The sequence below is a fragment of the Osmerus mordax genome, chromosome 1 (genome assembly GCF_038355195.1).
Source record: "Osmerus mordax isolate fOsmMor3 chromosome 1, fOsmMor3.pri, whole genome shotgun sequence".
NCBI lineage: Eukaryota > Metazoa > Chordata > Actinopteri > Osmeriformes > Osmeridae > Osmerus > Osmerus mordax.
In genome coordinates, this window is record NC_090050.1 from 13,360,136 (window position 1) to 13,384,507 (window position 24,372).

Sequence of the window (24,372 nt, forward strand, 5' to 3'; positions counted from 1 at the left end):
GAGGATTTTCCTCTTTGCATATCCCGCAAAACAACCTCACTAGGTTTGATTTTCCTGTATTTGGAACAGGAGGGGATAATCTAATTTGTTTAGTGTTCTTGAATATCAACAATTGACAGCCGCTACCAGCTTTATTTAGTTTTCATGTTGACTCATCTAAATCCTATCTACGTACATTTGTGTCTGTGGCAGCTGTAAACTGGATTGAAGAAGTAAATAAGAAGTACTCCATGGAAAAGAATCAAGTTAGGAATGAGCACAAGTTAAGTTAAGTTGTCAATGTATGGTCACATTAAATGCATGGATGATTACAATGAAAACAGCAAGAGTATTGCAATGTGCATTCAGCATGAATATTATGTTGTTATGTTTTCTGGCCCTGCACAATCACAATCATGGTGGTCCTTGGAAATTACAAAATGTACCAAAGACATTTGAATAATTCTAACAGAGAAATATTGAGAGAAATAGGCAGATATTCCAGAAAATTGTCAATTATACATTCAATGTTTTGACACAGTTATCAACAGTGAATACAAAACAGTCATTTTAACATGATTTTCCAAATACATCACTTACTGTGAGTCACATAAAACAAACATTTGAAAATAAAGATCATATAATCAATAACCAACATCTTTCCTACATCTTATTTTACCTGCGATTTTGTCCAAGCATGGTATTTCAGTAAAGGAAATCCACAAATCTGTTTATTAATTGGCTAGTCATTCAAATGGAAAATATACATTAAATTGTTTTGTAGTAAAAACGTTGAGCGCAAAATTTGGGGACCCTTTAAGTCACAGGGCATAAATCGCACAGGAAATGGTCAGCAATCACTAGATCGTCCTCCAATCATAAGGTGAAGTGCTCACTGATTTTAAATGTGCATCAGCCACATGCGGTGCTAATCTAGCAACGAAGAAAGCCCAGAGCCAGCAGGCCAAGCTACCTAATGATCCAAGCTTCTGCTTTACTGGAGCTAATGGCATGCTAACAGTATGCCTCCAAAGTTCTAATCCAGAGTGGTTCAACCCCCGAGTTTTACCCCAGCCACCAAACCACTTCCCTTCCCAGCCATGTTCACCGCAGGTACAGTCGGTATGTTTATGTCCGCAACATACCCCATGTACGATTCGGTTTATAAAGCAGTGCAGTCCTGCTCCTTGAACATGGCTGCTGTGGTGTCTACGTGCACGGCCACCGTTGGAGAAAGCAGAGGGATGAAAGAGGATGAGTCTTGAGTCTTGACCCGGCGTCTGGGGACCACGCCAGGGGGATCTTGGATCTTGACAAAGGACAGGGTCTCCCTCCCCGGGGTGCCCTCTTCCACCTGGGTGCAGACGAGCTCACGGAAACACTCCCGGAAGCGCGTGGAGAGCAGGTTGTAGATGACGGGGTTGACGGCGGAGCTGAGGTAGAACATGATACCGGACAGGATGTGGACGCACTCGTAGACGCCGTGCAGGAAGTCGGTCCACCTGCTGATGGAACTCCAGAGGAGGCGCTCAATGTGGAAGGGAGCCCAGCAGAGGCCGAACACAACCACGACCACCGCTGCAGAGCGAGGGAAGGAGACGAGGAGGGGGAAGGAAGAGGTAAGGAGGGAGAGGAGGATGCGGGGAAAGAGGAAATGATGGGGGGTTGGGGGTCATAGAGGGTATAATAAGAAAAATCATTCAACTTGAAGACGGATAAATCTTCGTGATTTAAGTGCTAGGCATGTTGTGTCCATTTAATCTCCAGTTAATTTCACAGTCAGAAAATTGGAAAGTAGTATAGTGCCTCTTGGCATACTATTTGCAAAAAGGAAGGTGTGTTGTGGGGGGTAAAACTAACAAATATATTCTTTAAACTCTCCGATAAACACAATTCAATTATTTGTAATTGCTGGTGATATAATGAGTGTGTTCACTGACCAAGCAGACCTGGACAGTATTCAAGAGATTAAGAAGATCCTTGAGTCCGAAAGCCAAGAGGATGTCTCATCCGTAAGAGGCACATCTCTGAATACCAATTTTGTTGTCTAAGGGGTGGGAGATGTCGGCACATAATGACATATCCTTCATTCATCACGTCCTCGGTCATGTCTGAGCATTTATGTGTCTGGATGTAGCTTAGTGGTAAAGCATTTGACTACAGGTCAACATGTTGCAGGATCAATCCCCCCTACCTGTTTTTAATTAAATATGTGTGATAACAGCTGACACAGAAAACAAAGCCAACACAACGGAGCAGAAAACCCCCAAAAACTCATGTCCATGCAGAAACTCATGTCCATGCAGGAACGGAGATGCTAACGACAGAACACGGCTTCTGTGAAACACGGCCGGAGCTGAGGACAAACTGGACTCACACAGCATCTTGGTGATTTGCCTCCTCCGTCCGCTGTCCTCGTGGATCTTCCACCTGGTCTGGGAGTTTCCCGTCCCCCGGGGCTGGCTCTCCTCCCTGCCCAGCCTGAAGCCCATGATCAGGTACAGCACGCTGATCAGCGTCATGGGCAGGAAATAGAAACACACCATGGTCACCTGGACGACCACGTTGTACATCCAGAGGGGCTTGAGCACGGTGCAGATGGCCGACTCGTCCACCTTCTCGGGCAGGTCCAGGTAGTAGATGCCGTGGAGGAGGGTGTTGGGAACGGCGCAGGAGAGCGACACCGCCCACACGGCGGCGATGACGCGCCTGGCGTGCGTGTTGGTGGACAGGCAGCGCGTCTTCAGCGGGTGAATCACCGCCATGTAGCGCTCCACGCTCAGGGCCGTCACGTTGAGGATGGAGGCGAAGCACACCGTCTCGAACAGGAAGGTCTTGAAGTAGCAGCCGCCCTCGCCGAAGGGGAAGGGGTAGTTCTGCCACAGGTCGTAGATCTCCAGGGGCATCCCGAATAGGAGCACCATGAGGTCGGACACCGCCAGGCTGAACAGGTACAGGTTGGTGGTGGTGCGCATCTTCTTGTGTTTGACTATCACCGTGCAGGTGAGCAGGTTGCCTGACAAGCCGGTGAGGAAGATGAGGAGGTAGACCAGCGTGATGGTGAGGACGAAAGGGGAGCGTTTGGGCCCCAGGATGTCCAGTAGGAGGTCTTCGATGGACTGGACCCCCGTGCTGTTGCTTGTGAGGTTGAGGAACACTGTGAGGTTGGGGGATTGGCTTTCAGCTCCTGAGAGGTTGGAGAACTCGTCTTCCAGACAGCACCCATCCATCTCAGAACGGGAAGCTGGTCAGTGACAGGAGGAGAAGAGGACTGGAGAGGCTAATAAGTCTTCTACCATTCTGAGGAGAATGAGGAAGCAAACACAGTGTGTCATGACAGAGTCATTGTTCTCAAGTCCACAGACATCGAGTAGTCTGGGCCTGTTCCTAGGAGAGTTTGGGGAGTAAGAGAGATCTGCATGCGTGTGTGTGTGTGTGTGTGTGTGTGTGTGTGTGTGTGTGTGTGTGTGTGTGTGTGTGTGTGTGTGTGTGTGTGTGTGTGTGTGTGTGTGTGTGTGTGTGTGTGTGTGTGTGTGTGTGTGTGTGGTTGGGGAGGGGGGATTGTGTGTGTTGTGATGAGCATGGGTCATGACCCCTTTGAAAAATTCAAGGAAAAACACCGAATAATAAATCACTGTGTCTGAAAGAGTAACGTTATTCTATAAAACTGTGCAATACAGTACTGTATGACGTCAACTCAATGATCTGACTCAGCCTTTAAGGCATAGCCACTCTATGATGGGCTGTGGATCAGCCTTTAAGGCATAGCCACTCTATGATGGGCTGTGGATCAGCCTTTAAGGCATAGCCACTCTATGATGGGCTGTGGATCAGCCTTTAAGGCACAGCCACTCTATGATGCTGTGGATCAGCCTTTAAGGCACAGCCACTCTATGATGGGCTGTGGATCAGCCTTTAAGGCACAGCCACTCTATGATGGGCTGTGGATCAGCCTTTAAGGCACAGCCACTCTATGATGCTGTGGATCAGCCTTTAAGGCACAGCCACTCTATGATGCTGTGGATCAGCCTTTAAGGCACAGCCACTCTATGATGCTGTGGATCAGCCTTCAAGGCACAGCCACTCTATGATGCTGTGGATCAGCCTTTAAGGCACAGCCACTCTATGATGCTGTGGATCTTTCACGCATCTGTAGGTACTGTCACATCACTGCGGTCTGTTAAAAACTGAGGAATGTTATTTGAGAAAGCCCAATTTCCAATCCAAATCACATTAAGCAATGTGTGATAACAGCCTGTGCATCACGTTGTTTATCTTTAGTTTTGTTCCGTGGCAAGGAGGGTGCATATAATCAGACATAATATCAAACATAAAATCTGCTATTTTTAACCCTTCCCACTGCGGTTGGGACTTAATTCAATTAAAATTGACCAAAAAGACGACAAAGCTGATACTTTCTTCTTTAGGAACAATTCATTAAATTAAATTCATCAAATAAAATGCTCTTAACTTAATGTTTCTGATGGAAATAGTTTGTTGCTATAAGCTGTAATAAATATTACCATAGAGAAAATATAGAGAAACATCTGATGTTATTTAATTAAGAAATGCTGTCTTACTAAGACAAGGTGTATTCAGATTAGATCATTAATTGGCAAGAATAGACTACTCACCTTATTAATACAAGTTCAGAGCTGACAGCTCAGTGTATCACCCTGGAAATCATGGGAAGAGATACATAATAATCCCGTCTAAATGACAAAACAAGCGTCTTGCAAAAGTCGATGAACGTCGGACACGAAACCACACCTGGAAGTACGAAGGCGTCGGTAGTGTTGATGCGCTCACGAGAGAGCGTGCGAGAGAGAGAGAGAGAGAGAGAGAGAGAGAGAGAGAGAGAGAGAGAGAGAGAGAGAGAGAGAGAGAGAGAGAGAGAGAGAGAGAGAGAGAGAGAGAGAGAGAGAGAGAGAGAGAGAGAGAGAGAGAGAGAGAGAGAGAGAGAGAGAGAGAGAGAGAGAGAGAGAGAGAGAGAGAGAGAGAGAGAGAGAGCGCGAGAGAGAGCGAGAGCGAGCGAGAGAGATGTTTACTTTACATCATCAGTAAGCCATTTCAGATCAATGATGTGTTTTCCTTTTTCAAAATTGTAGGCTACATCAAATGGACATTTGAATTTCCAATTTCCAGCAGTCCTACGTTTCGGTCACAGTGCTCGAGGCAGCCGAAAAGCAACTTTTGTGAATTTGAATTGCTTGTTTTGGAGATGGTTAGGTGAAATTAGATATGCCTAAATATTTTGAAAAAATGTGTATGCAAGACCAGCGCCTGATGTTGTGTGACGTGTGAAGATTCAGTATTCACCTGTTGATGCATGCTGAATGAATCGATAAAACACTATAATTTGAGAAGTGGAATACGGGATGAAAAAATGTTACCTTGCAAACTACATGTATTTATTATGTTTACACTATAGTCCACTATCAATACTCACCGTTAACGTCGAATGAAAGCCACAGGTGCAAACCAAAGCTTCATTTGTGATTCGTACGGCGTTTCGCTTTATGCAGCCCAGATCAGCTTATTATAGTTCTGAAGGAGTTCAGCCCCTCTCGCTTTGATCATATGTTGAATGCCTGTATACATTACATTTATTCATTTTTTTTAAATAACAAACCAATTATGCAGCCAACAGAAGAGATCCCTGCACACAATGCTTCACAGCAGTCTCAGTTTCAAGTATGGCGTATGTGGGCCAGGGCCGGGGTGGGTAATCGGGAGAATCGGGAGAGTTCTCGGTGGGCCGCTTCACTTTTGGGTCGGTGGGCCGCTTCACTTTTCGGCCGGTCGAGGATTTTTTTGTTGTTGACATTTGTCACGTTAGTCTATCTTCTCTTAAAGTAGGCTACACACGTTCTGCATTCTGACACCTCAGCCTCTGCATGGGTTGTACCATGTGAGGGAGTTCTACCCGAGTTGGTTGGGTCCATAGCCCGTCTTTTCCAAAAGGTTGTCTCAGATGGCCTACCGATAGCTGGGACGGGCGGCGCTACTGTAACGATACGCGTCAGGGAGGATGGATGGGAGCAGGGCCGGAGTGATGGCATCACTAGACAAGGTTTTACCAATTGAAAACGTCTGTTTATTTTACATAAAGCTCAAAAAACTATTTTGCGCTCAAAAAACTATTTAGAGCTCAAATAATGGCCCAAAATGTTCGCTCGCGCACAGTGCGCGCTCGCATTAAGTGTAGAAGTCCCTATCTTGCATCACATCAAATCCATAAGTCCTAGGTTGGGGCAAAGCTCCGAATGTTTACAACGTCTGGCTCCGTGCCTGATTAACACTCGGATCGTTAAGCTGTCTCAAAAATTGTATCAATATAAAAAATTATACGATCCCTTTCTGTAATCATGATAACCCCCAGAAAGGTTCACTGCACCCCCAGTCAAAGTAGGCTGCATCCGGCCCTGTTTGGTATACAAAAAAAAGGGCCGGTCTTGGGCCTGAAACTGCCGGGCTGAAAAGTGGCCTGATGTGGGCTATGAGTTGTGAAAGAAGGAACCCCACTATGCAGCGCTACCCACATGGAGACTTTGATGATTTTACTGTTAATTGATCTAATTTGCTTGCAGGTTGACTGTAGTTATACATTGTTTTAGTATACCTCAAACACCTGTGATTTGCTTAATGCCAAATCATGTAGTTAGGATTCGGAAAATAATAAGTAACTTTCTGGTATAAAAAGGAATGTTATTCCTTTCAGCTTCAAAGGTTTTACATGTGGTATTTAAGTCCTGTAAATTGCCAAAGTAAATTCCTTGTCATGCCAAAGTAAATTCCTTGTCTTGCCAAAGTGAATTCCTTGTCTTTGCAAACTTTCATGGCGATTAAAACCCCTTTATGATTCTGATTCTGAAGAGTAGTGTACACAGAGTCCTTAAGAGTTTTTAAGATAATTGTAACAGCTTCATTGTGAGTGTAAAACCAAAAAGCTGATTTAGTTTTGAGTTATTATTTTCTGAATTACTCAATTCCCTAACAGACAAGACCAGACTTGTCTGAGACATGAAATTAACCGGTGTTATCCATTCTAAGTAGTATGGGAATTCCATCTGGACTCTGGTGATTATTTTGCTGTGAAATGCACATATTACTCATTCCCCCCAAAAAATGGTTTGTGTTTCATCATTTTCCTTTTCTCTTTACATATATGTGTAGTACTTTATAATATTCATTGTTTCCTAGCAGATGGCATAAGATCCTATAATACCCATTAAAACCTTCTACCTGGACTCATCAGTTGCTATGAGACTGTATGTAATGGAGATTCGATTTTATTGAAAAAAGCACAACTCCCATCAAATGATTTACATTTGATATTCATTCAGCAGACGCATTGATCCAAAGCGATGTGTACATTCACATGCAGTTCAATGTGAATGTACTGTAGGTCATGACTCGGAAATCTGAATTCTTACAGTTTTACAGTGGTCTGCACCATGAAACATTCTGTGCTGACAGTGTCTTAGCCTCACACACATTTCCCATGTTCCAATTTTGTCATAGTATCACACATCTGATTCCCATCTGCCAGTCACAACACGTAACTGAGACCAGTAAAGGTGACCATAGTTTCCCCATTCGGGTGGTGTGTTTCTCCTCTTGCATTTCACACCATCCCCATCTCCTCCTCTGTGCTCCAACTCCTGTTTCTGCAATCCTGACAGTCAGCACACTGATGAAGGGTCACTATAGTCCACTCATCTCCACACTCCCTGGTTTCCTTCACCCCTTGTCACCCATCAGATATTTACTATTATTTCCCAGCAATAATGGAGTGATAGTGATAGGGGGAGAGGAAGGGAGCGATGTAAAAAAGGTTTGGAAAGCTTCCACAGTCACCTGCCTGGAAGCTTACTGCCTGGAAGCTTATTCCATTCATTCAATTTCAGTTGTTCAGTCGCTTATGTTGTTCCTTTCAGTAAAACACCTAAATCTACAATAGTCAGTTGTTGGTCTTTGAACATGGGAATTGTATGTACTGCAGGGCTTGACCAACAGAGGGCAGAGTGTGTCTAGTTAGAGTCAGTTCCGACTGTCCCCACTGAGGAGAGATGCTGTGTGACAGAGCTGCAAGACATGGTGACGCGTGTGATACCTGTACAACACTGCTCAGTGTGGTGTCCAACCCATAGCACTGTCATCATAGGTAAACAGAGTCATGGCTAACATGAACCCCCTTTCTCATGAACACACAGCGCTTTATCGGAATACCTGATTTCTCCATCTACCACAGATGGCGTATCAGCAGCATTTCTATTCTCAAGCATAATTACATCTTCAGTTGCCATGACCCAATCCTCTCAGATCGTTTTCACCCTCAGCACGATAGGCTGTTTGGGTGAACTGTTGGGACTAGCAGCGGCACACTCTCCGCTGTGGGGAAGGTACATTTGGAGCAGAGATGGAGAATGATCCATGTTTGCAGGCCTGCTGGTACAGTCCAGCCCTGCAGGCGTGGAAATCCACCGTGAATGTTGGTGTCTGTGAACGTGGAATTGCAAAATCTTGCATGATTTTATCTTGTGTCTCAATGTGGCCAGTTAGGGTTTGCCAAAGCCCCAAAAAAGGACATTTAGATCACCACCACATTCCTAACTCTATCGATGCCAAAACACAGTGTTTCTGGATGTTTGCCGTGCAGGTCGTTGTGGCTGTCGTCCTGTAACAGTTGTTTTTTCTACTTCTGCCTTTGTGCTCTGAAACACATTGTATTCATCTGTAACAGACTGCTCCATGTCGTTTGACTTTATTACTTTTTATAGAATTTTGTGAGGCCGAAAGCATATTTCAAAAGAAAGATAAAGACCTGTACGTCTGTTTAGCCTAATTGTTGTAGATCTGACTAGATAACGCTAGAGTGCTTCCAAGAATCTGAGGCAGAGACATCTGTGACAGCAGCAGAGTCTGTCAGAGCAGCATGTACACTGCCCCCACCAGCATGGACCCTGCCCCCACCAGCATGGACCCTGCCCCCACCAGCATGTACCCTGCCCCCACCAGCATGTACTCTGCCCCCACGTGTACATGCTGCTCCCCTCATTGACATACAATCCGAGGTTGCGTTAAACTCAAGAAATTCAGTGGAGTAATTGATCTTGCATAATGTCCTACTTTCAGATCTCTAAGAAACATCAACGTCCTGTTATCTTTACAACTGAGGACATAGCTGAGCTTGCTGACTGTCTCAAAAATTCTTGAAGAGATAAAAAAAATATACTGTTACCGTATTATGTAACTATATCTTCATAGTCAGCTATAGTAATGTGACTATACTAAACACACATGACCTTTATATACCCTTTTCAAATACATCATGTGAGAGTAGGAGAAAGTGTGACCTTCAATCCTGCCCTCATATTCAAGGCTAAAATATGTTTTACTGTCATTTGGTGTTTAGGGCAACACTCTTAAATTACCTTTCAATCCAGGCTGGATTGTTTACAGTACGTTACCAGGACAATAGGAACAACAAAACCTGCCAGCGGGGCAACATGAACAGGTGACATTACATTTAAATTTGTATATGTCCTTTTTTACAGTCAATGTTACAAAAGGCTTCCCACAGATCAAACGCAGATATCTAGCTTCAGAAAAGACAACACACATCTTGCAATTCCAATCAAAGATTATGTCCTAGAGGATGACAAAAGACAGCTGATATCATGTATCTAATCATCAGTGTGCCGGTCCTAGCACCCCCCCCCCCCCCCCCCCAACCGGGGCACCCCCCCCCCCCCCCCACACTGCTAATCATGTTAATTATCCCTGTAGCTACAGCCATCTGTAGCTAAAAGGTAGTATCAACCTTTTACAATACTACAGTATACCCAGAACACCCTTTTTACAACCTCTTATACCTATCTAATCAAATGATAAAGCATTATAACTGTTGCCACAGCCATCCCTGTGATAACATAAGAAAGAGGCACGTAAAGTAAAAACACATTTTGTTTCAACCTCAAGCTCTCCAAACATCTTTGACGTTGGCAAAAATGAGAGTTGCCTGCAGAAGATTGTCCAGGTGAATAAGTACAGGATATAATCATTCTAAGTAGTTAATTCTGCCATGTTCTATGTCAATATATCCTGTACAGCTGAAGTTACACTGTTAATATAAAGTATCACTTTGGTGATACATTGTGCATATACACTGTATACATAGCTATACATATACAGTACACTTGTATAGCTCCACTTGGTGGACATAATTGTGAGAGAATAAAATGGGACATTTACAGTCCCTGAGTGAGCTTTGGGAAAGAAGCATTTTCTGCCAGGTTTCCATTCAGGTTTCAGTTCGAGTTATTAATTGTGAGATGTTGTGCCACTATCTCCTCCACGCCTGAAAGAGGAGTGTTTCCTTTATTGCTTATAAGTCACCATTTAGCTGGCTCCCTATTAATACTCACTGCAATACATTAGATAAAGAGATGGAGAGAGCAAGTGATGGAAATTAATGTTTTAGTTGGAACGTGGAAAACAGAACTGGTTTAGTTCAGCAACAGTTCTCCCTTTGTGTTCTCATTGAATGCGGGAAAAATACAGATTTTACAATTGCCAAGATGTGATAGTTTAAATAATGTCTTCTGTCTTTCTTAACCATTCTTCGAACTACAAAATATGTACCAGTGATGAAAGTAGCCTACACTAGCCTACTACAATACCACAGTACACCCAGAACAGGGGTTCCCTTGGAGATATCATATTGTTGTTCTTTGTGCTCTTGTTGAAGCCCAATGTAAAAGATTCCTTAAAATAACCTTTTCAAAGCAAAGGGTCTCAAAGAGCTTCCTGAAGAGCTAAAAGTACTTCCATCTGGGACATTTCTTTCAAGAGTTCTCCTATTGTACAAATCTTTAGGTTCCGCATGAAACCTTTTCATTGTTTGTGAAAAAGAACCAGACTGATATATGCTAGGCCGCAGACAAACATTGTATTGCACTCTTCTGAGTCTGTCTTCTACTTTAAGCTGTGGGCATTTTAGAAATCTGTTTTTGAATCACTGACTTACAGCTATTTTGCTCATAAAAGATTTATCTTTACAGTGGAGTGATAAAGCTCAAGGGGCCTCATTTGTCTTAACGATATACACCAAAGTGGTGTGACTGATTAATTTTAGAAGTGTCACAGTATGAAATGAAAGTGAGTTTCTCCCTGGCTATTTCCAGACCAACACTGGCTAGCTAGCAAATTTTGCAATAATGGTTGCTAAGAGACACCAAGAAAAAGGATTACATTTGATAACTGTGCATGACCCTGGGCTAATCTGGGGAAGTGGGGGTTAGGACATGGTACACATTATCCTTCTGTTTTCCAATATTTAGCATTCCTATGAAGTTTGATAGGACCACAACAGATTATTGCAGTTACCTATCCAGGCTTTCTGTTGGAGCAATCCTGACACGTCTTAATAACCGCTCATGGTAGGTGGTTTGACTTCAAACAATACAAACTGTCTATGCGTTGAGAACTTTCTCTGTTAACACAGCATAAGTAGAACAAACTGCGTTGATGTCAGCTTTCTGATCCACTTCTTCCCCACAGTCTCTCGCTAAACGACTAATTTCCCTCCGATATTCAGTATTGGCAGGTAATCTGCTTTTGGAGTTTTTTTTGTAATTTGTTTACAACATATTCATTCCAGATAACATCCATGTGACAAGTGCTTTGTCAGATTAGTATTCCTACTCCAGATAATGTGATCTCAGCAGATTTCCCACATTGAACTTGAAACACCTTGAAACACCACCAGATGGGTCAGACTGACACCAATAGTGGCATGCTAACATGGCATGCTAACATGGTATGCTAACATGGCATGCTAACATGGCATGCTAACATGGCATGCTAACATGGCATGCTAACATGGCATGCTAACATGGCATGCTAACATGGGTAAATCCTACTGCAGACGACGGGGTTGACAGGATTTCATCCAAGCTTCGCCCCCTCATTCCTTGGCTTGAAGCAATAGCTGCTATTGCAGACATAAGGGCTTGTTATCCTTTCTCATGTCTACCAGGCATGTAGATGTGGTAGCACGTTTGTGGTGTGGTAACACGCTTCTACACCAAGACACATGATCACATGAGAAGCCCTTCATTCTATGCATGCCTTGTATTCACTCCTGCAGTATACATGTTTATCGTTTTCTTTTTTTAAATCAATTTTTAAAAACTCACAATAACATAATTGTCCTTATCTTAATTAGTTGTGTCATCATCTCTCTATCTTCATTAGTGCCATTAAGCCATTATTTCTAACTAGCACTTCTAAAGAACAACAAGTCCATCATAAACGGACATCTTTCTGGACACAACAGTAGTATTTGGGTTCAACCATTCAACCTTTCCCATAACGATGTGACCATGAATACCTTTGGAGGATGCCACTCACATGTCACCTACACATATAATAAAACATACTTTACTACTAATCAACATCAAAGAGAATCCATTGCTGAGAGAAAATTGGAAAGAGACAAGGAGAAAGAGATAAGGGAGTGTGACAGAGAAAGAGAGAGGCTTGACCAAGTTCCCTTTATTGGCAGTCCTGTGGCATAAGCCTATCTGACATAGATGATTTGCTGTCTTTACAGCCTCAACATGAGAATATATGGTGAGGACAGCAAGACCATTGAGCTAGATAAGGAAACGTTGTCTGCGTAAAAGTTGTGACATTTGGATGAGTCGATGTACATCATCCGTTGATGCGGGAGGGAGCCACGTCTGTGTGTGCGTCACAGCCCCTGCACTGACGATGAGGAGAGTTTAAAAGAGGAAATGTCTTTTCTGACAGCAGGGTGGCTCCAAAAGGTATCCTGTCATTACATCGTGCCAGCTGGAACCTGACAAATTCAACACAAGGAGAGATGTCAAACTTTTCTGGAAAAGTCTCAGTTTGTCACCCCTGAACATCATCATGGCCTTATGCTCATATTGGCCATAAAGACAGTGTGTCACTCCCATATTATCAACACGCGCATGTGCATGCACGCACACATGCACGCACACGTCAGACGAGCATGCACACGGCATGAAAACTAACGCAGACACACACAGACATGTTATTATAACAGTCACATGTAGACTCATGCGGTGCATGCATGTAGCATTCCCCGTCCTATGTGGGTTCCATGGAGTTCATCAGATTCATGATCACGGTGCCACTGTTTGATTGATGACTTTGCAATCCATCTTTGTTGCTCCTCTGTTTGAGCTGATCAGTTGCTTTGAAGTAGCGGAATAGACCTTTAAGGATTGAGAAGAGTCTTCTAAGATAAACAAGTAATCAATATCAAGTGTTAACCTGCATGCCAACACGTGCTCTCTTTGACACACAGTCAGTGACACTGTAAGCCCAATAAAATCAGCCTTTATGATAATAGGCCTGATAATTTTAGTCTGGACTGGACTGGGAATGGGGGATAGTGTGAAATGATTGATATAAAAGCCATTAATCTCAGTAAAACACACACATATGGGTTAATTCATTACCAACACCAAATCTTCAGACACTCCAGCAGGTAAGGGTCCACTTCCCACACACCCAGGTGTGTAAAGAGATTCAGTCTGGCTGGTCAATGTTTGTAGGGTTAGTCACAGTGGACCAGCCTAGTCTGTCTTCTGTAATTTCCTGGTGAGTGACACCGTGACTCATAACGTGTCTCGGGAAACTTTACTGCCAGAGAGCTTGCACTTTTGACTTATTATTATCATTTAATGGCAATTCTAAGCGGTTGTAAATTGGTTGTTGATTACATTTTCGTCAACCCTGAGCACGTATTCATCGCAATAGATATGTTTCAAAGGCTAAGTGAATCCTCACACTTATTGAATCAACCAGACCTCTGATAAACAAGCTTAGTTATCTGTTATTAGTAACGTGTTTGTTTCAGACCAAAGTGCAACAGAACCACACTGGCATTGTTGTTCGGGAACAACTCTTCATGGATGATATTCTTCCATGAAGAGTCGGTAAAAGTGGTTCCTGCCAGCTCCAGCGTGTTCCTCCGAAGATGATTATTGACTTGAGTCATGAGTCTTGGCTGAATAGATGTCATTAGTCTTGCTTGTATGGACAAAGCGGGCTAGACTTCCAGACAATCAAACTTCCTGAACAGCAAGGTCACCTGTCAAGAATTGTGTGTCAGCCCACTGTGAACATGCAATACATGCCCATCTGAACACTCACCATTACAATGATGTCACCATCAAAGTTATGCAAGGTTTCAACTGTGGGCCTTGGGAATGAGGCAGAATGGTCCCAAGGCTCCGGCACAGCGGATCTTTTCCCAGTGCCTACCAATATACACAACCCTCCAGAGGCCTGTCACAGACCATGACTGGTGTTACTTGAACGCTTGAATTCACTTCGGGATCAATAGAGTGAATGGAATTGAAAATGTATGACTAGGAAGCTGTGGCAGCTGTACGTGCTACAAATGGTAAATAACCTGAAAACTTGAACTGAGATGGAGACTGGATGGAGACACAAACTTTGACTTTGACACACTTTCCAACAGCCCCCCCCCCCAACCACATGACCAAGTGTGGTTTCATGTAATCCTGTTTGAGAACTTGCTGTATGTGAGTCAGGTGGCTGAGCGGTTAGGGAATCGGGCTAGTAATCTGAAGGTTGCCAGTTCGATTCCCGGCCATGCCAAATGACGTTGTGTCCTTGGGCAAGGCATTTCACCCTACTTGCCTCGGGGGAATGTCCCTGTACTTACTGTAAGTCGCTCTGGATAAGAGCGTCTGCTAAATGACTAAAAATGTAAAATGTGGATGCTGTATGTCCACATACAGAGTTTGCTGTATGTGGATGTTGTCTACGTTCAAACAATGTCTGGAAACAGGCCTGTCAGTCTGATGCAAAGGTCACACAGTTTAACAACACTCTTTGAGAGCAGTAAAACAAAGGAGTGATTTAAAGCGACTGAAGGAGCCACTCCCAGCTTACTACAGAACTAGTCTATCAACTGATTTTTTATATCGAAAAACAATGGGAGCTTTATAGTAGGAATGACCATTTAAGAGGTGTGTGAACAGGAGAGGCTGGGCTTAGTTTGTTTTCCGCAGAGCATAAATTAAATGTATGTCTGGATGGATCATGTCGGAATATTGCAGTGATGAAACAAGTCACGCATTTTGCCAAGCCCCCTGTTGGCAGCAAGGTGCACTGCAGAGATATTTAGGACATTGATGACTAATAACCACACTGATAACCTTTATACATATATAAGTCTAAAGTCTAAAATAAGTAAGTCTAAAATATATGTATTTATATATTTGATACCTACCTGTATCAAAGGTTACTGTACATAGAGGTCACTGTGTCAACCCTCCCTTTATGACCCCCCACACACACACACACAAACACACCCACACACACACGCACCCTCACGCCTGCAGATACACCAATTAGTGCAAATCCCTGTGTTAATAGTCATGAAATACTGTTGTAAATCCACGGATGGATGTCAAAGTCCAAAATGACTCCACAGGATGTAGCCTAATTGGAGCTCATTGGGTTTCTTGACAGAGGACTAATACTATGACTGAATGCATTAGAGGAGTCTAGTGTTTCAATATACAGACAACGTTCCAGTATTGGGGAAGGGTGTTTGTGGACATACTTGCCGAAAAGCGTTGGGTAACTGTCCCCAGCCTGTAGTCTGCACCTTCACATCACCCAATGTCTTACTCTCCCAATGTTTCTCCCATTTATTTTCTCTCTGAGAGTTTGAGAGTTTTTCCTTGAGGTTTTAAGTTTGCTATCTGTACTGATCTGTAGGCTTTTGTGAAGCCCTCTGTGACATTGCTTGTATAAAAGGAGACACAACTCAAATCTGATTCGATTTGGATTTCATTTGAGAGAGCTTGACCTAGAAAAGTCCTGACCTTGGTTTCACACTTAACAATCCCTTCCGTGGAGAAGTTATACAGCATTCTCTTGGGCAACTAAGCGGGTCTCTGGCCCACATTGTCTGGCTGTGTGTAAGAGCTCACAAATGTGTGACGGCACCGCGGTTACACGTTAACCAAACGTAAGCCCACTGGAGCAGGAGTAGGGACACTCATGGATCTATAAAAATAAAAAAAAACAAGACAGTAGATGAGGTCAGAGTGGAGTTATGAATTCCTCTTTATGGCGCCATAAACCAGCACCTTCTCTACTGATTAACCGTGAGAAAAAAACTCCCGGTGGCCTCGTAGCCAATCACGGGGCAGCGGGTTGTGGGGCGAACAGTTCAAAAAGTCTGAGGGATCCGGAGGGAGAGCAGTAACGACTCGAGCACCTGTTCAACGCAGCTCCAGCTACAGAACCAACAGGAAGACAATCCCTCCCAAAACTCAACAAGATGAAGGCCGCTCTCCTGCTCCTGGCCCTGTGCCTGACCTCCCTCTCTGAGGCGGTTGTGGTTAAAGTAAGTAACACCTCTCTCAGCTGTTGCGGTTAGCGTTAGTAAAACCTTGCTCACCTGGGTTTTACTTGCTGCCTCTTTATGGAGGTCTGACATAATAAGTCTTGTAGGGACTTGGAATGGGCGTCAGGGAATATGCTGGGTGAAGCTAATGTACTACTGTACAGTAGCTTTGTGTGACTGGTTCTGAATAGAAGCAAACAGAAATATGCATCTGGTGTCAACCAGGTCACATACTGATTATCTTACATTCTGAGGTACATATCCATCGTGGTACCGTATTGTCCACGAAATGACAGCTATCTCAGCTCTCATCAGTTAAAAAGGAATGACTGGTAATGTCGGCTTTCAGGTTTGAATGATGTGTCTTGTCTGTCTCCCCCTCTCTTTCTCTTTATCTCCTCTGCAGGAGGGAGATTTTGTGTTCTCTCTGGAGTCGGTGAAGAAGCTTCAGGATCTGGCTGAGAGCAGCAGGCTGTCCGACAAAGAGAACCCTCGCCTGTTGAGCACCAGCCTGGCAGCTGTCTGTACCAACCCAGACCTGCCAATGGAATTCCTGCCTCTGTGTATGCAGCGAGGAGCATCTGATTCTCTCTTCAGACTAGGTTAGCCAGGGCTCGCTGCCAACCACAATCAGGCGCAACACCTGCTCAGACACTAACAAGACAAAGCAATCATCAAATGCTCACTGATCTCGGATGCCTGCTTACTGATTAGAATTAGGTTAATTGAGTTTCGTGGCAAATGGCTGCTTTAAAGAACGGCATTGTCGACCACAAATTGGTCACCGTGGTAACCTTTCTAACGTCTTCTTGATTTCTTGTCTCGTCTCCAGCCTTCATGCCCATGGATGTGTGCGAGATCTGCGCTTTTGCTGCCTGCACAGGGTGCTGATGGAGATGGCCGTCGTCGTGGGAACCCTCCCGGGACCCCGCTAGCAGATGCCTGCGTGACTGTTTCTTTTTGGGTTTCTGGTTTACCTCCAAGGTCGTTCCAGGTTTTGTTGATTCGTTATTTTCTCTAGTTGTTTCGGTTGGTTGAAGGCAACATAATGGAATTCCTTGTTTCTTGAATATTCCTATACTTTGTCATTTGTGTTTCCTTGAAACTGAAAGACCAGCTAAAAGTGAAGGAAAACAAATACATTTGGGGTACACTCAGTTTTGTAGACAACTGTTACTTTGGAAAGCATAGCACTCACACTTTCTTGACTTTTCCTGCTTGTTACAGACTTTGCTTTATGTACTTATTTAATACAGACATGCTCTTTTTTCATTATTTGAAAGCAGGAGTGTTCAACTCTTGTTAATTAATGACTTATGTTTAATAAAAACCTCTTGATTAAAACATTGTGTGCGACTTTGTATGCCTTATACATTACATTGGACATTTCATTCAATAATCTAGGATGAGAAGCATTAACATATCAACTACAATAGTGCACAGTAGAGTGCAGCAAAATCAATATCATATCGTAAGTGTAACATCAACAATTTTGTGGGTGCACTCTCTTTCCAGCGGTAGCCTGGAACAGGATCTAACAGTAGCTTTAGTGTTAGCCCACCTTTTTCCTCTAAGTCGATATGTTGTTAAAGGGAGTCAGGTGGCTGAGCGGTTAGGGAAGCGGGCTAGTAATGTGAAGGTTGCCAGTTCGATTCCCGTCCGTGCCAAATTACATTGTGTCCTTGGGCAAAGCACTTCACCCTCGTCCCTGTACTTACTGTAAGTCGCTCTGGATAAGAGCGTCTGCTAAATGTAAATAAAAAAAATAAAAATAAAAAAGCCATATCAGGAAGAACAAAACTGAGCAATTAGACTAAGGCCAGCTTTTATTGTCTATTATTCATTTCAATGAGTGTATATTCGGACATGAATATTATAAAAAGACCAGTAGCTTATAGATTTGGTCATCAGTCTTGAAATGGACTGCAAAAAAAATGTATAAGGGAAAATTCATTAATTGGGAAGTTTAGATGTGTTCATGGTAACATTGCAGAACCACAACCTCGTTGACTTAGTTCAAATCACCTACGTCTGTTTTCTTATCTGTATTCTGTATTTATAGCTGTACCTTTGGGGAAGCTAGAGAGTTAAGAAAAAAGCTGATGTTGAGTCGAGTTATGATGTCAATTCTACTCCGGGTCACAGTGGCCTGAAGGTAATGTGTTAGTACTTCTCAAGACAAGAGGAGGGTTAATGGGTCGGTAGTTAATCATCAGAGTAGCACACTGTTGTGATGGGTTCAGGAAAGGTTTTTTACGTATAATAACAATCCTCAACATTCTTCACGGCCTCTTACTGGTTTCTTCAATTATATTTCTCTAATGAGTTTTTCTGGGAGTATTTCCTTGTCTTCCTTGAGGGTTTAAGTTTGTTGAGGGTATGTGAAGCCCTCTGTGACATTGCTTGTAAAAAGGGCAATACAAATACATTTGATTTGATTTGATTTACTTCTGCTTCTTAAATTATTAATCCAAAATTAGCATTGTTTATATTGTATACATTAACGCTAGTATATAGGCTATAGAAGCTTTCTTCCACATTCATTGCCCAAAACAGTATAGTAAGGCTCTTTCGAACCAGAATCAGAATCGAGTTTAATAGCCAAATAAGTGTACACAAACAAGGAATTTACTGTGGTAGCACGTGCATACAAAATGTGCGTACAGTCCTTGTAAAAAGCTATATAAAAATAGCCTTGTTGATGAAGCCAGTTGTGGATGGGGAGAAACTGTTCTAGTGGCGTGACGTTTTGGACCTGATGGACCGCAGCCTCCTGCCAGAGGGGAGTAGCAGGGTCTATGAGGTGTGCAGGTCCTCGAGGGAAGGCAGATTGCAGCCCATCACCTTCTCAGCAGCGTGGATGATCTGCTGCAGTCTGCTCCTGTCCTTGCCAGTGGCAGCAGGGTACTACTTCCCCTTCTACCCCACAGTTCAATGTCATCATTTCCAGGTACCAGACTTGCGGTTTACCAGTTTTTTTCGGGTGGTTGACCTGGTAAGGGTGGCCTTGGCGTTAATGTGGACTCTCCATGGCCCAGTGTGCGCAGGCTGAGTACATTCCCCTCAGTGGAGCAGTTCCTTCAATCATTTATCCACATTTAATCTTAAATTCACCCAACTGGCACGTCACAGAAGAATGGACACCTCTCCCCAAACATGACATGGCGCCTGATCCATCTGCTGTCATCCAATGAGCAGAACCCTAGCCGTGAGTGTGTGTGTGTGTGTGGGGGGGGGGTGTCCAGGCCTACCAACGTGGGGTGGTGTCTGGTGAGAGAAAGTTATTTTGTGTTCTTAGCAGCCCAGCAAGTACAAGTAGCGTCTACTCACGGCATGCTAATGCGGCTAAAGTGGCATTCGTGAACGGTAGGAATCTGAGGAATCAGACCCTGAAGGTGGCATGTGAGAAAGGAAATGACACAGCTGACACAGTGACACCTGTTACGTTACCAGAGAAGTCACATTTACAGTGTGAGAAATAACATGCCGACGTGGCAGTGTGCAAATCTGCTGAAATCTCAGATTTTCGATCCAAGGACCAATCAACGACAAGCCCTGTGACCGCACCTAGATGATGCGCGAATGAATGTGACCGTCAGTAGAACTCACAGGTGACTTTAACACCCAGGCAATGTCGGCTTTAGCAAATATCACAGCTGTTTCGACAGGGAGCAATCCATCAGGCCGACGTAATATGGAAACCGTGAAACACGTCCACGTCCTCTGAACCATGTCCTCTTATCAGTGGAGACAGACAAGTGTGGGATAGAGACAGCCTTATATTTACAGGAAGTGGGTGAGGCAGTAGGGACGTCAGACTGTGTCAACAGGAGTACCACGCAAATGACCAAAAAAGAGGATCCATTAATGTCATTAATGAGTTACCCTTTGGCCATTTATTATCTTATGGAGACATTGGTACCAAGGGTCCAGCCAAGCCCCTATAGACTTTACGTGTTAATGAGTTACTGACTCATTGCGGCGTGGCTTTATAAGGGCTTGGTGTGTGATAGACACACATCAGAGAGTCTGATCTGTTTCCTGAGGTCCACTTCTACTACAGAGCAGTTCTACTGTTACTGAAGAGCTGAAAAACTACGACTTGTACTTCAACTCCTACAGACCTGTTCTACTACCGAGCAGTAGCGCTACTACAGAAGAGCTGTACTACTGCAGCAACAGAACTGCATTACTACTGAGACTTTCACCACAGACCTACCACAGACCTGTCCTGCAACAACCTGAGACTCAGAGACTTTGCAAGCAGCCTGAGAATGAGGTCATTAAGGGTTTTCCTGCTGTTGACGTCTTGTATCCTGTGGGGAAGTCTGGGTGTGGAGGTCAGGGTGAGTGGACGAAAACTCATTTTCAGAGTAATGAACCATTTCAAAACGTTATTTCATAGTTTATTCTGTCAGGTAGTACATTGTGAGACAAATACAAACTCTATATGTGTTTTTTGTGTATGGGTGTGCATGTGTGTGTATGGGTGTGTTTGCGTGTGAGTGTGTATAACTGCACCATATGTCAGATGTCATGAAAACGTAGGCTACCATCTGGCTCAGTTGTCGTCGAGAGGAAAAGTGAAAACAATAATTGTGTCTGTGTGTGTGGGTGTGTGTGTGTGGGTGGGTGTGTGTGTGGGTGTGTGTTTGTGTGGGTGGGTGTGTGGGTGTGTGTGTTTGTGTGTGTGTGTGTGTGTGTGTGTGTGTGTGTGTGTGTGTGTGTGTGTGTGTGTGTGTGTGTGTGTGTGTGTGTGTGTGTGTGTGTGTGTGCGTGTGCGTGTGCGTTGGCAGGATGGAGACAGAAGCTACCCTCTGGAGGCAGTGAAGGTGCTGAAGGAGCTGATGGAGGCAGACTGGATCCTGAACCCCAACCTGGCTGAGACCAGCGCCTTGTCCCTCTGTGCCGACCCCGCCTTGCCCCAGTCCTTCCTGCCAGTGTGCCAGGGCAGAGGAGCAGCCCTGACCTTCTACCGGCTTGGTGAGTCAGATCCCAGAGATCGCAACTCCACCCAAAACACTAGTTGCGCCTTGCGCGACGGGCCATTTTTGAAACAGTTTCCCACAAACGAGAAACGATTTATGGAAGAAGAATACGTGAACTGATCATTTAGCCTTCTAATATCCACCTTCAAGATAGCAACGCCCATTGCCAGAATATGTCCTGTACTCTATACACGTTGTCAAGGGGAGCCATTAATCTTGATCAGCTGCAGTGCCCCCCCAAACCCCCTCCAGCGAAGCTCTGCTGCAGTGTGTCGGAGCCAGATGGCTCGTGGCTCGAGAGCTTGTGACTCGTTTGTGACTCGTTTGTGACTCGTTTCAGATGTAACAGCTGATGTTGCTGAGCAGTGAGCCCACATCCCCACCTCCAGGCTAATCCCCCACCCCTCTCACACCTCCAGGCTAATCCCCCACCCCTCTCACACCTGCAGGATTCAGGGTCTGAAAGGCTGCATAGCAGCACAGGCAGGGCTGGAGGGTAGGGGGACGTGTGGCAGATGCTGCCCCTTCACAACAGTCCCGTAGGTCGCATACTGCATTTTGGATAGGAGGTTGGTCGAGTGTTTACGCAGTATCTTACAGGCTAACGTTTGGCTGCTGTTGCTCTGCGGTCTGTACACACCCCAGACAGGCCTTGCTACTGGGTGTGTGTGTGTGTACTGCTCTGAGGTGTTATGTCAGGCAGGAGACCATTGAGAGCAGAGTAAATAGTGTTTAGGCAATAAAATGAGTGAAACAAAGAGCGCTTGTGTATGACTCTATCGCTGTGCATACTCCTTAATATTGTGTAAACCTTGTTTTGTATTGTGTGTAAACCTTGTAAGGCTTCAGGACATCCTCCCTTTGTCAATATTTGCCTGGAGTTTGACATTCAACATGTTTAATGTCAGAGGGACACTGGAAGCTTACAATGCTGTGTGTATTTGTCTCTGTGTGTGTGTGTGTGTGTGTGTGTGTGTGTGTGTGTGTGTGTGTGTGTGTGTGTGTGTGTGTGTGTGTGTGTGTGTGTGTGTGTGTGTGTGTGTCTCCAGCAATGCTCATCACACCGCTTGATCCTTGTGAAATCTGTGCCAACCCATCCTGCTTCGGATGTGTGTTCGAGTGACAGGGTGACCGGAACTCTGTTACAAACATCACCATGGAGAATCTACAAGGTGCCCATCTTCCTCTGTTATATTTACACTCGCCTTTCTTTTCACCCAGCCACTATTCTCTTTCCTCACCCTCCTCTTCCCTCACCCACTCATCTTCCTCTACCCAGCCCTCCTACCAGCTTCCACACCCGTCAACCTCTCGCCCTCGTGTTCTTGTCGTTCATCATGAACTATATGGAACTGGAGTAATTTTTAAGGTTGTTGTATTGTTCTGTTTGACATTTTATACTAATTTATTATCTGAAAATGTTTCCTCATGGTTTATTATTTTGCACTTTGTGGAACTGAAAATAAAGATATGTTTGACTTTAATGAGTTTAAGTATTGTCCTGTTCCCTTTCATTTGCATTCTCATTTATCCTTTTATGTTAAAATAAAGCATACCGAATGTGAATTGGTCATGTTAATTTTGCTGTCCTCTCTACTACCAACAGAGGGCAGACTTCACCACACAACCTCTTGTGCCAACCGTGGTAGGACGATAGATAGGTTGGTAGGAAGGTGGAAAAAAGGATAAATCTCAAGAACTAGTTTGAATCTTAGTTCCACTATCCCTTTTCAAAACGCGATATCTTACTTGACCATTTTGTTGTGAACACAACTGTGAGAAACGTCAACAGTGTGACTTCGTAAAAGTAAAAAGAGAACTGTTTTTCAATCCAACATGTAGAGATCTGTCGGAGAAACACTGATGACAAATTACAGTAACAACACGTAAATTACAACCCATCAAGAATCAGCATGCCATGTCCTACCATACCTCACACAAGAATGCCAAGCCAGTAATGGATAATAAATAGTTGGACAGCTGACACCATGTTGAAATGAACCCTGTTATGCCAAGAACGCTTCCAGGCGTGAGAGGAGGGACGCAGAGAAAAAGAACCTCCACCTCCATCTTCTCACGCAGGGCCGTGTTGGTTCTGTAGCATCAACATCCTTCACAGCCGCTGTTTGACACTGAATAAGGGGAAACTGGAATCCAATCGGGTTTCTCTTTGACCCGCGCTTGTGTTGACCTTGGCAACAACACTAAGAGGAGTGTGACTTCCTTGTACCAACAGGAAGTCAGGAAAGGGAGAGACCATCCTTTTAGCTGTCTGTCTACGTGCCTGCTTACCTGTCCGTCCCCCTCCCTCAGTTCTCTCCATCAGCGGCAAACCTATTACAGCCGTTACAGCCTGTGTGTTTTGTTTTTATTATGGAAAGGTTTAATCACGTAATACACAAGAGGCAGACATTAACACCATTGTTGAATTCTCTCAAGAGCGAATGTACATGTCAAAATACATCTCATGTTCTCCTGTAAAAGCAATGGGACTCCTCATGGGAGGGAACATTTTTTACTTTGGGGGGGTCCCGTGCTAGTAGTGTAACCTACCATCCTGCCTACCATTTACCTTGCCCCCCCCCAGATCAAAGTCATAAAGTGCTGTGCAATCTAAAAACTGTAACTGTTTTGTAGAACACAGCTGAAGGTTGAATTGCAGAATAACTAACAAGCGCAGCCTAACATCTCTGTGTGTGTGTGTGTGTGTGTGTGTGCCTAAACACACAAACATGAATCCCCTTAAAACCACACCACGACTTGAGCATACAACACAAACACATATCCACTGGAAAATGTGTCCAAATAGAATCGTCTGTGTTTATTTGACCAAGGATTTCTTTTGCGTCTTATGTTCTGTGTACCGAGTTAAAAAATAACATCACAAAGGAAATGTATTCTGTAAAAGAAAATGTTTTTTAAATGTTGTTTACACACAAATTTAGCTGGACTCCA

At 44.0% G+C, this 24,372-nt stretch overlaps 2 protein-coding genes across 2 annotated transcripts; one reads left to right on the plus strand and one right to left on the minus strand.

Annotated features, from left to right (window-relative positions):
- Positions 1–1,141: 1,141 nt before the first annotated feature.
- On the minus strand, positions 1,142–3,209 carry nmur3 (neuromedin U receptor 3). Its single transcript, XM_067245988.1, has 2 exons — positions 2,357–3,209; positions 1,142–1,557 (listed from the first exon to the last, which is right to left on the minus strand). Exons 1-2 carry the CDS (start codon positions 3,207–3,209, stop codon positions 1,142–1,144), a joined length of 1,269 nt encoding a protein of 422 aa, XP_067102089.1.
- A 13,092-nt stretch (positions 3,210–16,301) lies between these two features.
- Positions 16,302–22,897, plus strand: si:ch211-220m17.5 (guanylin family protein). Its single transcript, XM_067246001.1, has 7 exons — positions 16,302–16,429; positions 16,836–17,031; positions 17,262–17,318; positions 20,175–20,187; positions 20,643–20,775; positions 21,226–21,412; positions 22,467–22,897. Exons 1-7 carry the CDS (start codon positions 16,364–16,366, stop codon positions 22,538–22,540), a joined length of 726 nt encoding a protein of 241 aa, XP_067102102.1. The 5' UTR covers positions 16,302–16,363; the 3' UTR covers positions 22,541–22,897.
- Positions 22,898–24,372: the final 1,475 nt, after the last annotated feature.